General features: G+C 48.7%; 1 protein-coding gene across 4 annotated transcripts in view; it reads left to right on the top strand.

Moving 5' to 3' along the window:
• The window catches only part of MYRIP (myosin VIIA and Rab interacting protein), a 173,180-nt gene extending 160,335 nt beyond the window's left edge, over window positions 1-12,845 (top strand). For all 4 annotated transcript variants that reach the window (XM_084753408.1, XM_084753409.1, XM_084753411.1 and 1 more), the window contains 5 exons: window positions 3,941-4,102; window positions 6,987-7,091; window positions 7,194-7,254; window positions 9,051-9,169; window positions 12,443-12,845. In XM_084753408.1, the coding sequence (XP_084609534.1) occupies window positions 3,941-4,102; window positions 6,987-7,091; window positions 7,194-7,254; window positions 9,051-9,169; window positions 12,443-12,475 (480 nt within the window). In that variant the 3' untranslated portion in view covers window positions 12,476-12,845. The remainder of the gene's footprint in view (window positions 1-3,940; window positions 4,103-6,986; window positions 7,092-7,193; window positions 7,255-9,050; window positions 9,170-12,442) is intronic.
• Window positions 12,846-16,861: the final 4,016 nt, after the last annotated feature.

Below are 16,861 nucleotides of genomic sequence, written 5' to 3'. Positions count from 1 at the left end.
GGAGGTGAGGGGACCCACAATTGCCCAAAGAAACCCAGATCCCTGCTGAAGGCAGGCCAGGGTGGGGCAGGCATCGTTTGGACACAGGTGGAACATAAGAAACCTGAGGGGATGTGGTCTGGCCAAAGCCACTGGGCAGGACTCCTAAGGTAGTGTTCCATCTAACAGCTTCTGGGCGAGTCCAGGAGATGGTTCCTCCCCCTCTAACAGTTAGGCAACCAAGAGTCTTTGTTGAGGGGATTATGTGGAAAACAAAGGTGACCTGGTGGAGAGCCAGATAGCACCCTTCCACTGCTGGGATGAGGGTAGCTTCTTAAAGGACCTCAGTTCTGGGCTGGGGGATATCTCAGGGGTACAGTGTTTACTGTCCAAGCATAAGGACCTGAATTTGATACCCAGAATTTACATAGAAAAGCCAGACATGGTAGGATATGCTTGTAATTCTGGGGCTGGGGAAGCAGAAACCTGGGGCCTACTAGTCAGCAAATCTCCCTGAGTAAATTCCAGGTCAGTAACTCTGACACAGCAGATGGCATCTGAGGCGTAACATCCCCAGGCTGTCCTTTTGCATGTGTGCGTGCACGCGCGCGCGCGCGCGCACACACACACACACACTTGACAGTGGCCAGTTTTCTCTCACTGTATTCAGAACAAGGACAGCATACCTTTCTGCCAAAACTATATTGAAAATGAGGCCTGTGTGCCTTCCCATTAGGGTGACTATGTGGTTCTTTTGTGGCCATTGGGGATGGCTTAGTAATATTTTCAATTCAAAACCCACTGGCTCCGGATATCAGGAGCCCCAGTGTGGGCCGGTAGTTTCCAGGCTGGGCCTGCAGCAACTGGTCCCCTCTTCAGCCCTGTGCCATTCCCCAGAGTTAACTGCCTGCCTCCCCTCCCCCCATTCCTCCAGCTTTTCACCTCTCACCTAAGACAAGAGGACATCCACGTTCCTTTGAGTTCTGTAAGGTGTTGAGTAAGAGTAGGGTAGAATTTCCCCTCCGTGCTCTGGTCCAGCAGATCACAGAGCTGTTGTGTGGGGAGTGGGGGGCCATCCACCCTCCTGTCCCCAGGATGGAATTCAGCTAAGCAGTGGGAAAGGGCAAGGCTGGCTCTGAAACCGGCCCCTGGCTGCCAGGGGCTGCAGCTGGCTTAATTAAATCATGACTTTTGTTGGTCTGCACTGTTAAAAGTGAATTCCATCCTTTCTCCCCCACACACACACACCTTGCCTTTGGGCTGGGGACCAAGCTCTCATCATCCTCTTCTGAATACAGTTGCTGTGAGCCAGGACTCTCAGATAAAAGAGAACATTCTATTTTGAATATTCACTCTTGGAGATGCTTCTAAGGCTGTGGAGGTAGAACAGACAGAATGAAGGAAATACCACTTGGTGTCTAGTCAATGGCTTGCTAACTTGATTAGGGAAGAGCCTGGGAAACTTAGAGCCACATCGTCTCCATTGCATTAGCACTGTAAGACCTGCTCCCCTAAAGTCCAGAACACTGTGGGGCTCCCCTCACCCTCCCCAGCTATGCACAGCGGGAGTTCAGTGCCTTGGGCAGAAAACCTGGGCCCTCTGAAAAAGAGTCCAGCTGCGCCTCCTGGGGTCTGGCTGGCAGGGGAGGGGTTTGTAAGGAGACTGTTATTTAAGGCATGGGCAAAGTTAAGGGGTACCAGAGAGCTGAAAGAGTAGGAAGGAAGGGAGTTGTGCCAGCCCTCCGCAGCACAACCAGGGCTGAGGAGAGGGAGTCATTCCCTGGAACTCGGGGTATAGGCAGTTGTGGATTGTCATAGAACACGGGTCCTCTAGAAGAGCCAGTGCTCTTAACTGCTGAGCCCTGGTGCTTAGTTTTAATTGTCAGCCTGACACAATCTAGACTCACCTGGGGACTGAGTATCAGTGAGGGTCTGGCCCCTCCTGTTCCCATCTAAGGACCCATCTCATCTATTTTGCTCTAAGACAATGTCAACTTGTGCTAACCTATGATTCCAAACACAAACACGCACACGGACACACGCAGTGTCTATCCCAATTTCCCTTTAGCTGCAGTTCTTGTCGCCCGTGTACTTTACAACCAGTGGCAGCAGGCACACCACACATGCAGGTCCAGAGTGTGCAGTAGAGAACATGCTGCCCCAAAGCTCCAGACAGGAGATGACCCCCAAAACTCATGGCAGTGGCCCTGGAGGTGGCCCCCCAAAATCATGGCAGTGGCCCTGGTTACTTAGGTAACTATCTGCCCTTTGTGAGCAAGAGAAAAGAAACCACTACCATCTACAGGACCTCTAAGTTGAATTTTAATGGAACACAATGCTATAAGGAGCAACAAGTCTGGAAAGTCTGATCTTGCTGTGAAACTTGAGATCCATGCATAAGAGACTCCTGGGAGTGGGGCTGGGGTGGGAGCTCAGTACGGTTAAGAGTTAATCCCACGGGATGAGAGAAGATGCCCAAGTTACCCAGTTTTATAGCAATCTTTATCATACGTGCACAGTGTAGCAGGTCTGGCAACTGCATCTCCCTAAATGTGGGATTCGAGAGGGCAGCCTGAACATAAGCGCAGTGGGTTTTCTGTGGCCCCAAAACTGCAGCATGAGGGGCCTTCCAAGGGCTGGGGATTTTTTTGGTTATGTAGGAGCTCGGCTGACGTTTCCTCAGGGTGGAGGTCAGGGTATAGTCAGTGTGTAGGGTGCGGAACATGACAAACTCCAGAAAATGGGTCAAGATACGGTCAGACTTAAATTTTAGAGAAAACAGGCATGAACTTACTTGGACCTTGCAACAGGACGGCTTCTAATCTTAATGCGGAGTCTGGCTGGCCCACCGCAAGTGTTTGCCTCACAAACATGAGCACCTGACTTCATCCTCCAGCACTGGGAGAGTGGGAGGGGCAGGGACAATCATGCCTGGGCCCACTGGCCAGCCAGTCCAGCCAATGAGTCACTGTCTCACAAAACAAGATGACAGACTGAGGGATGAGAGCAAGATTGTTCTCTGACCTTCCCAGTACAGACACACGCACACACACACACACACACACACACACACACACACACACACACACACACACACAAAAGCCATGTGAATCTCTTGCCTTAGTTCCTGGGTCGATAAACATGTTTCCATGGCCTCTTCCAGCTCCATCCCATCAGCTTGGTGGTGAGTTGTCATTCTCCTGTGCTCAGTGACAAACCTCTGTGTCCCCTCCCCCTAGTGCCAAGGGAACAGACTTTCAGAAAACACAAAGTAAAAATATGATCATTCGGACCATCCTGAGGGCTCAGATCTGTGTTTCCTATTGCTTTGTCTCGGCTATGATGAAAAATAAATAAACTTTTTTAAATAAGGAACATTAACAGATATAGTTTGGTTAGATACAGCCCTAGGGTTAAGATGTGCATTCCACTTGTTTCTAGTAAAATGGGTCACTGTAGGCGTGTCATCATTGTCACCTCTGCTTCCAGTTTCCTTGGTAATAATTTAAGTTGCTATGCTGAAACAGGTCATTTCATGTAAATAATTCCAAAGCAATCCAACTGTGAGCTTTTCTGTTTATTTCCACTTGATTTACCCTGGTATAAGTCCCTGGACAAATCCTCCGTTACAGTGCTGGCGTTAGGCATGTCATTGCACTTAAACCCTCTCTCCTTGTGCTTGGAGGAGAGAAGAGATGTCAGAGGCTTCCTGCCCCTGTGAAATGTTGCTAAGTGGGGGCTCCCATCTCTCCCCTCCTGTTGAGCCCAGGTTTTTCTGGATCCCTTGATGACTGGTGCCCCAACAAAGAGCCTGGCCAGTCCCAGCCCCTGGGCTCAGGTGTGTGCTGTCTCTGCAGGTGTACCTGGCCAGTCCCAGGCCCTGGGCTCAGGTGTGTGCTGTCTCTGCAGGTGTACCTGGCCAGTCCCAGGCCCTGGGCTCAGGTGTGTGCTCTCTCTGCAGGTGTACCTGGCAGCGGGCACTGTGTACGGGCTGGAGGGCCAACTGAGTGAGCTGGAAGATGCTGCCCGCTGCATCCACAGTAGCACCGGTGAGACGGAGCTGGCAGATCTAGAGGACCAGGTGGCTGCAGCAGCAGCCCAGGTGCACCACGCCGAGCTCCAGGTGAGCCCCCCTCCTCTCTGTTCGGGTTGATAGATCCATTTCAAAGTCATGGTGCCTGGCAAGCACCATCGTCCCCTGGACACTATCAAACCTTTTCTTTCTTTAAAATTTTTAAAACTCAGTGTGTGTGTGTGTGTGTGTGTGTGTGTGTGTGTGTGTGTGTGTGTGTGTGCGCGCGCACGCTGAATGTATGTATGTACACCATGTGCATGCTTGGTGAAGAGAAATCATTAGATTCCCCTGGAACTAAAATTCTGGATGGCATGAAGCACCAGGTCCTCTGTAAGAGCAACAATCCTCCTAACCAGCGATCAGTCCATCTCTCCAGCCCCTAAAACCTCTTCTAAAATAGACATCTGCCTCCGGTAGCAGAGCTTAGAGCTGTATCATCTGTCCTGGCTTTCCATTAAGAACTACGCTGAGGGCTGAGGAGATGGTTCAACCAGTAAAGTGCTTCCCCCAAAACCCGAGGGCCCAAGTTCAGATCCCAGCACCATGTTGAAAGCCAGGAAGGTGACAGGTACCTGTGATCCCAGTGCTGGGGAGGCAGAGGTGTGAGCATCCATGAAGTTCACTGGCCAGCCAGTCGGGACAGGTCCATGAGCTGTAGGTTAAGTGAGAGATTCTCTCTGAAAATAAAAGATGGAGAGCAATTGAGGAACATGCCTGATATTAAGCCCTGGTACCCACAATATATGTGCATATGTGTCCATGCACTCGCACACGTGTGTGTATGAACCTGTACACACACACAAACACACACACACACACACACTTTATGCTGGTCTCCCCCCATCTCATCCCAAAGCCACCCCAGTCATTCTGTGGGTTGTTCCCTGCTGTTTCCCCAGCAGGGACTCAAAGCTGCATGAGGACCAGACCACAGGTGTCTAGTTGGAGGGACTAACTCCTGACACTTAACAAAGATAGACTAGGAGCTGGAGAGATGGCTCAGCAACTAAGAACACATGCTCCTCCTGCAGAGGGCCTGGGTTCTGTTCCTATCACCCACATCAGATGGATCATAACTGCCTATGACTCCAGCACCAGGGCTCTTCCAGAGGTCATGAGTTCAATTCCCAGCAACCACATGGTGGCTCATAACCATCTATAATGAGATTTGGTGCCCTCTTCTGGTGTGCAGGCACACATGCAGGCAGAACATTGTATACATAACAAATAAAGAAATCTTGAAAGAAACAACAGGAGAACGAACAACATGACTGTGCGGATAAAGGCAGTTACCATACAAGCCAAAACCTGAGTTCACTCCCAGGAACCCCATGTAAAGATTGAAGGAAAGAACCAGAAATATAATTGCACAAAGTTGTTTTCTGACTTATACATGTGTGCCATAGCATGTGTACCATACATACACACACTCACACACACAGACACACATATGCACATACACAGGTGCACACAATCACATAGGTACACACACACATGCATACAGACATATACACATGTGCACACACAGAGACAGACACACATCACATGCACACACATGGACACATAGGCACGCACACACAGACACACACACACTATTAATAAAAAATATTTTGATAGAGAAACAGCATGAGTTCAGTACAAATCCCTGATATTGCTACTTTCCTTTTATCTTGAACCTGCATCCTGGCCAGGTCTGAGGAGATGGTGCAATTGATAAAGCTTTTGCCTTGCAAACATGAGGGCCTGATTTCTACCCCCAGATTCCACAGTTTTAAAGGGAAAAAATAAGCTTGTAATCCCACTACTGAGGCGGTAGAGACAGGGAGATCACTGGGGCTTGCTGGCTAAATTGTCTAGTTGCAAGCTACCGAGAGATGCCCTCTCATAAAACAAGCCAGCCGGAGGCTGCTCATAACCGCTTCCCACCGTGCTTCTACAGTGTCCCCGAGTGAAGAGACGGACAGCGTAATGTAGATGTCCCAGTTAGGGTAGGCCACTCCACAGCCAGCTGCTCTCCACACAGTGGTGAGTCTCGTACTAACCACTGACCACTACAAATAGAAGCTTCTGCCGGGAAATGAAAGCTGCATCAAACTATGGATATAGAAAGATAAGAAGTTTTTAGAAGGCAGTTTAAAGCTGTGACCATTTAGCAAAATAATATCAGGCTCTCTCCTGGGGCCTGTGACCTCCCCAGCCGCAGGTGTTGGCCAGGTTTATAGAAGGAGGCACGAGGTCCGTCCTGTGGAGCAGGCCTTAAGTCCACTCAGAAGATAGCTGGTCACCCCCATAACATCTGTGCCACTGTTGATCAATGTTGGTCTCACTTTGTGAAGTTTTTATTACCCCAGCATCGCCTCCCTGAGAACCAAGGCTCCAGTACCTCTTCAGAACAAACTAACACCTTCTCCTAACCCTACTTGGAGACTTCCTGGTCACCGAGACCGAGGTGGCTCTGGACTAGCATTCCCATAGTACCACGGGCCCTCCATCTGTCCGTGTGCACGCTCTCATGGGACTGCTGACATACACTAGAACTGTGAAACCAGAAATTTAATTTTATGCATTTCTTGTGTTTTGTCTTTTTTTTTTTTTACAGCACTAGATAGACCAGTCATTAGTAGACTTTAAATGAATGGAAAACCAGGTGTTGTGGCACACACCTGAAGTTCCAGCACTGAGAGGTGGAGGCAGGAAAATCAGAAGTTCAAGGTCGTCCTGAGCTACATAACAAGTTTCATGTCAGCCTGGGATGCATGTGATTTTGTCTCAAACAAAACAAAAACAAACAACAACAACAAAAAACCCTGAATGAATGAATGAATGAATAAATGAATGACCATACATGAAAGCAGTTTATAAGTTTGTAACACTTTAAACAAAAGATTCTTTCTTTCTGTGTTTACTGAACCTGTCTTTCTGCTGCATGAAGATTTCTGACATTGAGAGCCGGATTTCAGCCCTGACCATCGCTGGCTTAAACATAGCACCGTGTGTGCGTCTCACAAGACGGCGGGATCAGAAGCGAAGGAGTCAGGTGTGTCTGTCCTTCGCTCCCCCCTCAGAACATTGCATGGCCTGGGTAGTTCCAAACATCCAGCGTCTACAGAGCTGTACTGACAGCCGTGTTTGTTTGTAGGTTCAGACTATAGACACGTCGAGGCAGCAGAGGAGGAAACTGCCTGCCCCTCCTGTGAAAGGTGTGTTGCACTTAGAACACCAAGCTTGAACTGTTGGAAGAACTCAGGGCCCTGCGTGTGAAGAGGCGTGAGGATCAGATCTGATGTGCCCTCTCCCCAAGGACTGTGCTAATCTGTCTTACCTGTGAGCATGTGAGACGGTGTGCGTGACAGCGGATGAGCATGCATGAGCAGAGTTAGGATGAGAGTGATGGTGTATGACAGTGTGCCTGTGTGAGCAAGTGTGTGTGTGTGAAAGGGTGGGGGGTCTGAGAATATGAGGACGTGAGTATGTAGGGGTGAGTGTGTTGGTGAGAGTATGTGTGTTAGGGTGATGTGCGTGAATGTGTGTGCATGTGTGTGCATGTGTGAATGTGAGGGTGTATAGCTGAGTGTGAATGTGCATGTGAGAGTGCATGGTCTCAGTGTGCAGCTGAGTGCAGGTGTGTGTGTGAGTGTGAGGTTGTATAAGACTGGGTGTATGTGCCTGTGGGGAAGTATATGACGTGTGTGACGGTATGGTGTGTGCGAGTGTGTATGTGATCATCTTATGTAGTGTGAAGTATGTGTTTGAGTCTGAGGTATTTATGTATGTGAGGGCGAATGTGTGTGTGTGTGATTGTATAACTGTGTGTGTGGTATGCGAGAGGGTATGAGGTGTGAGTGTGTGCATACAGTGGTGGCTGTTGTGAGTGTTTGAATGTGAGTGTGTGAGTGCATACAATGGTGGCCATTGTGAGTGTGTTTGAGTGTGTGAGTACATGCATACAACGGTGGCCATTGTGAGTGTGTTTGAGTGTGTATGGCAAATGAGTGCATGAGTGTGTGAAACTATGCTTATTTTTTAAATGTGTATGAGTGTGAGTTTTTGAAGCTGTGTATTATTGTGTATAGGTGAGAGTTTGTGTTTAAGAGAGTTGGCCACATGAGTGTGGAGGTATGTGGGTGTGTGTCGGGTGTATGCATGTGCGAGTGTCTGAGTGTGGGGATAGAGTTGGTGTATAGCTGTGTGCATGAGTGAGGGAATGTGCCTAAGTGTGAATGTGAGGGTGTATATAAGTGTATGTGAGTATTGTGTGAGTGTGTACTTTGTCAGTGTGTTAATGAGGAAGTTTCTGCCAGTTTGAGTATGAGGCTGTGGAAGTGAGGGTATGGGTAGAAATGTGCTTCTGAGTATTTTGAGTGTGTATTCATATGTGTTTGGGAGTGTGTTTGTGTGCATGTGTGAGTCTAAGTTGGTACATGAGTTGAAGTCTGAATGTATGTCTAAGTTTGTGTGTTTGTGTGTAGATGTATGTGTCTGTGTGTGTTTGAGTGTGTGTACACATGAGTTAGTGTGTGTGTATGAGTAAGGGTACATGTGTGTTTTCTGTGTGAGCACGTGTGAGTTTGCATATATATGTATGTGGTAGTATACATGTGTGTTCATGTATGTGGGAGTGCGTATGGAGCTAGACTGGTGGCCATTAAACCCCAGCAGTCCTCCTGGGTTACAAGCTATTTTACATAGGTGCTGGGATCCAAACGCAGGCCCCGCAGACCTTCCTACCTACTGAGCCGTCTCTCCAGCCAGTCTTACCTATCTTGACTTGCCCCTCGCCGCCCCCAGAAGCAATCTGGGACACAAAGCGGTGTGAGGTGCTTTAAGGGGAGATTCCAGGAAGTGCGGAGAGGAGAGGGGAGACAGTTCAAGGAGGTCATGCCAGCCCGGGGTGCTTTAATTAGTGAGCTACATCTTTGGGGAGATGAAGCCTCAACGTGCTCCTGGCTGAGCCATCTTTCTGGCACTTACTTCTTATTATCTGTTTCCCTTTTAGCTGAAAAAATTGAAGCATCTTCCGTGACCCCCATTAAAACATTTAACCGCAACTTCCTTCTACAAGGCTCCTCCACAAACAGGCCCACGGAAAGGAAAGGTGACGCCACGGACGTGATGGTAAATATCTCTGTGTCCGTCACATCACACGACTCAGGTCCCCCATTCTTCTTCCTTTTGCCCCAGCAGACCCCCAAGAGGCAACCTTCCTTTCTGTTCCCCTGTTTTAGATTTGGGGGGGCGTGTCTAGAAAAGGTGAGTGCCACCCTGTCTGGCATTGCTGACCTCTTTACCCCAGTCTGCCATCACCGCTGTATCTCTTTCTAACTCTTCTTAGGAACCAGCTATAATAGGAGATAAATGAAAGCGTGCAGGCTCTGGTGGAGGCATGGGGGCTTTTGTTCTGGAATGATCCATATGCATTTGTAAGGTTCTGTTAGCCATGAATGCCTTTTCCTAAGCAGAGTCAACAGTGGCTCCTAAGTGTGACAAAGGACAGAGAGTGACAACCACAGCCTCAGGGAAGTCACACAGGGAGGGCGAGTGGAGCATTTGCAGCTAGGGTGGGTAGCTCATGTCTGCAATGGCATCATTAGGGAGGCTAAGGCAGGGGGATTGCTTTGAGTTGGGGGCCAGCCAGGGCTGCATGGTGAAGTCCAGTTGAGCCACAGTTGCATAGCAAGACTCTGGCCCACCGATGGCGTGGCTCAAGGGCTTTCTTAGTTAGCTTTACTATTGCTGTGACGAAACACCATGACCAAAGCAACTTGGGGAAAAAACGTGCGTATCCCAAGTCATGGTCTATTGAAAAAAAAAAAAAAAGGCAGGAACTCACACTGGGGTGGAACCTGGAGGCAGGAGCTGATGCAGAGGATGTGGAGGAGTGCTGCTTACTGCCTCACCTCATGGCTTGATCAGCTTGCTTTCTTATAGAACCTAACCACCAGCCCACGGATGGTTCCACCCACAAAGGGCTAGGCCCTCCCCCATCAAAACCACTAATTAAGAAACTGCCCCACAGGCTTTCCGGCAGCAGAATCTCAAGAGGTGCTTTCGCTGTTGAGGGTCCCTCTTCTCAGAAGACTCTAGCTGGTGTCAATTCTACCCAGAACTGTCCACCACGTAGGTAAAAGCAGTTGCTGTACAGACCTAACACCTGGTTTGGTCTCCAGATTCCCACAATGAAAAGAGTGAACAAAGTCCTGAATGTCCTCTGACCTCCACTCGGGCACACGCACAAACACTCACAGACACACACTTGTGTGCATGCACAGACACACTCACTGATTCTTTAAGTTAAATAATCAATTCATCAATGAATATAAAACCAGTTTGCAGCTGAAGCTACGGTGGCTTACATCTGCAGTCTCAACATGAGGGAGGCTAAACAGGAGGAGTGTAGCAAACTCAAGGCCAGACTGAGCCATACAGTGAACACCAGGTCTGTAAGACACTGTCTCAAAACAAACAGTTCACAGCAGATTGTCCATCAGAATTTCAGCGGACACCAGTACAGTACATTGGAAGAGATGCCATACCTGCCCCAGGCATGTCCACAGTGTATGCCGTGCTGATGGGAGACCGTGTGTGGAATGGCCAGAGGGATACACGCACTCACCCACACGCTGCCGTACAGGCGCCATCTGCCTCACCCTTTGTCATCCCACCTCCTGCCCACAGAGAGCAGAAGCACCAGGTGATTGCATATGTGAGGTCCAGACTTGGAACTGTCTTGAGCGCCACAAGGAATGTCTCTTCCCTTTGCTGGTCAGCTGTGACCCCTGACCTTTCAAAGTCCAGTCACCTGGCTCCTGGCCATAACTTCAAAAAGCTAAAATAAATAAATAACAGTTGAAGCCTTTAGTGCATTCAGGACCAGCCAGCAGGGTCAGGGAAGAAGTACGTTAAATCCACTTCCATAGCAACAGAACACACGCAGGTGGGTGGGCCCGTGGCACTACTTTTCCCACTGCCATGGCTGATACCTGCCCAGAAGAGAGCAAAGGTTTACATAGCTGGTAAGGCATGGAGATGTCCCCAGCCCACGGTGGCGGGAGCCTGCTCACATTACAGCGAGTCAGAAAGCTGAGTGAGCACAGGCTAGACCAAGGAGAAAAGTGTCCACAACCCTGAGTTTCCAGTCTGACACATGTCAGCCTTACACACACCACCAGGTTTCTTTTCAATAAATAAAAATTACCTTAAGAGGGCTACGACGCAGCTCAGAACACTGCTTAGCATCTTTGGGCCCTAAGCTCAATCCCTAGCACTTCAAAAACAAATAAGTACATAAATCACCTTAAAATAGCAGAGAAGGGTTAAATATGAGAGCGTGGGATGCTGGAAGATGGCCCAGGGCTTAAGTACACTGGCCACTGCTCAGCAGACCTGGGTTTAATTCCCAGCACTCACATGGTGGCTCACAATGGTCTGTTAAGTCTAATTCTGGGAGATCTGATGCTCTCTTCTGGCCTCTGAAGGTACCAGGCTGGGTACACATGTGGTGCACAGACATACATGCAGGTAAAATACCCATATACATAAAAACATTTTTTAGTCTTAAAAAGAAAAAAATGAACATATGTACTAAACAAAAAACAAAAGTAGGGGAGAAATGCTTTCAGAAAAAGTAGATTTCAAGGTAAGTGTTCAGAGACAGCAGGAGAGGGCGATTCATTTGGCTGAAGTAGGCAAGTCTGGAGCTTGTCCTGAGGGGATAGCACTGTTATGGTTGATGAGTCAGGAGCTCCCTTCTCTGGCCAGGTGTGGTGGTGTACGCCTTTAAGGAGGCAGAGGCAGGTGGATCGCTGTAAGTTCGAGGCCAGCCTGGTCTACAAAGTGAGTCTAGGACAGCCAAGGCTACACAGAGAAATCCTGTCTCAAAAAAAGAAAAACAAAACACAAAGACAAAAATAACTCCCTTCAGGGCTGGAGAGATGGCCCAGTGGTTAAGAGCACCACCTACTCTTCCGGAGGTCCTGAGTTCAATTCCCAGAAACCACATGGTGGCTCACAACCATCTATAATGTAATCTGATACCCACTTCTGCAGATAAAGCACTCATATGCAATAAATAAAATAAATAAATCTTTTAAAAAAAATAACTCCCTTCTCAGCCTTTCCAGAAACAAGTGCCAGTCAGAGGGCTGAGCACTGTGAGTTTGGTTGTGATGCTTCAATAGCTAACAATGCATAACAGAAAATACCTAACTACATTCAACAGAAAATCTGTTTTCTAAGACTCAAAAACATGGATCTTTATCCTAGCCTACAAACAAAACCTCAGTAAATTCCAGGAGGAAGGAAGTGTCTGGTCATTTCCAGTGACCACGTCTGTTGCGATCGGTTTGCCGGGTGGCTGGTGACAATGTATCCCATCTCTGCTTCTCTCAGGAGCCTGTCCTGGAGTCGGCTGTGATGTACTAACGCACAGAACTCCACAGCCAGTGACCCACTGCCTCCGGCCGTACACGACAGTGCCTTGACCCAACAGCCATCGAGTACTGTGTGGATTTCCACTGAGGCGAGGGCCTGGGGAGGCCGCAGTGCGCTGCTGCACCCAGAAGGCCATCTCAGTCCGCAACACTGAGGTCTCGCCCGCTCTCTCTGCCTTAGGCTCCCAGGGGAATCTGAGACCGAATACCCAGACACTGGCTTCCATTACCAGAGCTCTGTGTTCAAAAGACGCATTGTGCCTGTTTAATTTGCTCCTGCGTATTGTCTTTACCAACCTATGTGTTTTTAATCCCCTTTTTATCCCCATCAACAGGTCATCCAATAAAAGTGTTGGAGAGGAGCTTTGGGCAAGGAAGGTAGGGGTGGGGGACATGCAGGGTGGAGGCTATTATCATTGCTTGCCCTTGCTAATCATCTCCTAACTGATGCTAAGAACAGGGAGCACTCGGGAGGCAGAGGCAGGTGGACCGATGTGAGTTCGAGGCCAGCCTGGTCTACAAAGTGAGTCCAGGACAGCCAAGGCTACACAGAGAGACCAAAAGAAAAACCAGAGAGAGAGAGAGAGAGAGAGAGAGAGAGAGAGAGAGAATGCCCCACCACCTCCGGCTACACCCCTAGCCCCCACAACCTGCCCATCAACCATCGCTTCCCATTGCTTGGCAATCAGAAGCCACAAAATGAAAAGCTCTGATCCACCTGTACCCAGACCCAGGTCTCTCGAAAACCGTGTCTCATTCTGAATTTGGGGTTCTTGCATGGATTTACTCAGGGGAAGAGGGGCCTAAGGAATGTCACTATTAGTCTAACTTAAGGGACACTGTTCAGAGTCAATGTGATGTGGCTTCGTTGAACGACTTGACATTGAAATGGGATTTGGGTAAGCAAACAAACTACTGCAAAAGAGAACTCACAAGAAAAGTGTTCCGTTCTCCAACATGTATCTCCTGCCAAAGTCAACAAGATTCAGAACAGCAGCAACGATGAAGGGGGGTTAGGGAAAAGAAGTGCTGACTGTGAGGGACACCAGAGGTGGCCCTCACTCCACATTAATAGTCTGTTGTGGGGGAGGGGCTGGTGTAAAAAAAAATGCACACAGATGGAACTGACACTGCTGGGCTCTGGGTACTTGCAGCACATGTTTAAAGTTGGCTTCCAGGATTTTCTGAATCATAGGCTGTGGTGGGGAGGGGGCGGAGGAGGGGGCAGAGGAGAGAGGGAGTGACCGACCTAGGTGCTGCCTCTGGGGAAGACGATGTTCTCAATTTTGTCTAATGTCCCTCTCTGGTCAGCATATGGATTTTGCAGGATCCATAGCTAATGGTCAGACCAGCGAACTTGCTGAAGCCATGCCTGTGAACTGGTTCTAACTAGAATGCCCCACCCCCAGAGCTGGTTATAATTGGAGTGCCCCATGCCCCATGCCCTGCCCCACCCCAAAGCCTAGTTTTGTTTCATTTCTATGTCCTCTCTTCTCTTGTGACTCCTCAGACTTGATTTAACTGCCCTCCCTGTGCTGTGTGCCGATGGAGGGCGGGGTCCTTGTGCTTTCCCATAGGCCCCTGCTGCTGTCACCCAAGAGTACAGACTCCATAGAAATAATAAAACCTTCAGCATTTTATCCACTGGTGTAGTTCACACTAAAACAAAAATTAAAAAAAAACACAACAACAAATAGATCTGACTTCCAAACAGGACGTTTTCCTTAGGAGGCACGAGACTGCCTTTGTGCTAAAACAGTGTTAAAATACTCAGTTTTCTTTTTGACAAAAGCGTGTACTGTGTAAGCCTTGCAAAAAAAATAATAATAATGAAGAAAAAGCCTGTTCTATGGCATTTGAACTTTTATATAAAGGTTTCCTTGTGCCAAATAAGTACAAAGATTTAATTTACTATTTAAACCATAAACATGCTATAGTTCCAGAAATTATTTTGTCATCAGTGATTTTGATCTTTAGTGTCAATATTTATATTTAGATTAATTTTTATAAATGAAATATTTTGATGGTTTAAGCAAATGAGGACAAAAAGGGTACTATCTCTGATGGCTTCTCAAGGTTATGCCTTCATGTCACACACTGTCAAGAGACACGACCACGACCAAGCAGTAAAAGTCACTTATGAAAATAGTCTGCCTGTGTGTGTGGTTTTTATTTCTTTATTTTGGTGGGAAGAGTGTAGGAGTCTCTGTCCTTGCTGCCTTCTAGTTTTACTACACACAGGTGTCTGACCAAGTCGGTTCTCTCTCCCCAGTTAACTAAGGCGACCTCTTCCCTCTGGAGGGAGGGCCAGCAGCCCTCAAGGAGAGGAAGGCAGTCGGCTCTGATTTTGTCCCTGCCTCCATGGACGTTTAGACAACATCTGGTCTCTCTGTCTGGCTATCTGTGTGTGCATGTGCACAAGCATGAGTGTGTGCACATGTCTGCATGGAGGTGTCTTCAGCAATCACCTGCCACCTTACTTTTCGACATAGGGCCCCCCACTGAACCTGGAAGCTTCTGGTTTGGCCAGCCTGGCTGAGAAACAAGCACCAGGAATCTACCTACCTGACTTTCTGTCTCCACAGTGCTGGGATCATAGATGTGCACTGACATGTTGGCTCTTTGCTTTCCTTACTCGGGTGTTGGGAAGCAGAACCCGGGTCCTCATTTCCTGCACAAGTATTCTGCTGACATCCACCTCCCCAGCCCATGTGGACAGTTCAGTTAAAGCAACCAGAAGATTCTGCCACTTGTAACGGGGATTCTGCCAAGCACCACACATTGCACAGGGTGACCGTAGCCCAGCTGTCACAGTGCTGAGAATGAGAACCCTGTGTTGGTTAGACCCTGGAGGTCAACCCGATGTCAGTGGGGAGCCCTTGCCTGCCTCTGTAGACACTGTGGAAAGTCACTTTACCCCCCCCCCCGAGCCCCCACTTTTGCAGGCTTAGGAGGTTGTTGCATCCTGGTATGACCAGGACATCCAAGCCAGATGCTGGCTCCTGCCATCCACAAGTGGGAGCAGAAGCCCTCTATTAATATGGAATCACAGGAAACACAAAGCCAGGAGCTTCCCATCTACGCCCATAGAGCCCTGCTGTAATACAGCTGTTTCCTCAAGAGTGAGCTGTTCTGGAAGGGCAGAAAGGTTTGTGAGGGACTCACAAGAGACAAGAAGCAAGACTCACAAGGCTCCTGTGAGGTGACACGAGCTACAAGAGGCCCTCCTGTGGCGCTGCCTGCTGGGAATGCAGAGCATCCAGAGGTACAGCGTTCTAAGCACTCACCCGTGATAGCACCAGTCTTTTGGCTTCTATAAGTAACTCCATACTGTGTCCCCAGAGAACTCACTGAGTCACCAAGCTGGATTTGGGAGACTTTGCATCCTGGGTCTGTCATCACCCAACATGAGGAAAAGCTATGCAGTTGGACGTTCTCAGATGTGCTTAGGATCACCCGGGGTGCTTGTCCAAACTGGCCCCACCCTGATCTTCTGGTGTACATCTCTAACAACATTCCAGTGTGGTGCTAACACTGGGGATCCCTGGACCATGCTCTTAAAACCACAGGTGGAGGGGAAAAAAGGAACCCTTACCTACACCCATGATACAGCAGCTCCGATGGAACCAATGAGAGGCTACAAACCACTCCCTGGGGTGAGAGCCACTCTCCCCGTCCTCCTTTCAGACAGGGGAACAAATGACCGGAAAGGTGGCACACTCCTTTAACCCCAGCACTCTGGAGGCAGAGGCAGGTGGATTACTGTGAGTTGGAAGCCAGCCTGATCTACAAAGCGAGTCCAGGACAGCCAAGGCTGCACAGAGAAACCCTGTCTTGAAAAAGAAAGAAAGAAAGAAAGAAAGAAAGAAAGAAAGAAAAGCTAGAAAGCCAAGGAGCCAGGATTTAATGGCACCTGGGCAAACATCCCCACTAGGCAAAGAGAGTTTGGAAAGAAAATGTAGCCTTCACAGGCCACCAACCCAGCCAAACTCTTGTTTCTGTTCCCTCCCATTGATGCAGGTGTCATTTCATTCCAACAGCTTCAAGACTAAGCAGAGTGCTTCCGCTCATCCTGAGCCACAGCCAGCAGTGTTGCAAAGCACAAGGCTAAATTAGATGCTTTAGATGTTGCAGGTGGTAACACTGATGAGGTAGGTCAAGGGCATTCTTTTACGAAGGCTTACATGGCAGATGCTACTGGAGTGGAGGTGCAGGGCACAAGTCCCACCAAATCACACCCACTGCTTGCTGGTTAGGTCTATGTTTTTGTTTTGTTTTGTCAGCTAGACACAAATTAGAGATGTCAGGGAAGAAAGAAACTAGGTTCTATCTGCGGACCACAGTGGTCTGGGCCTGGACAGTTGGGCAGCTGAAGCCT

This window comes from Acomys minous, assembly GCF_964271855.1.
Source record: "Acomys minous genome assembly, chromosome: 13".
NCBI lineage: Eukaryota > Metazoa > Chordata > Mammalia > Rodentia > Muridae > Acomys > Acomys minous.
Note: the sequence above shows the minus strand (reverse complement) of the source record. Positions and strands in the feature narration are given on the sequence as shown.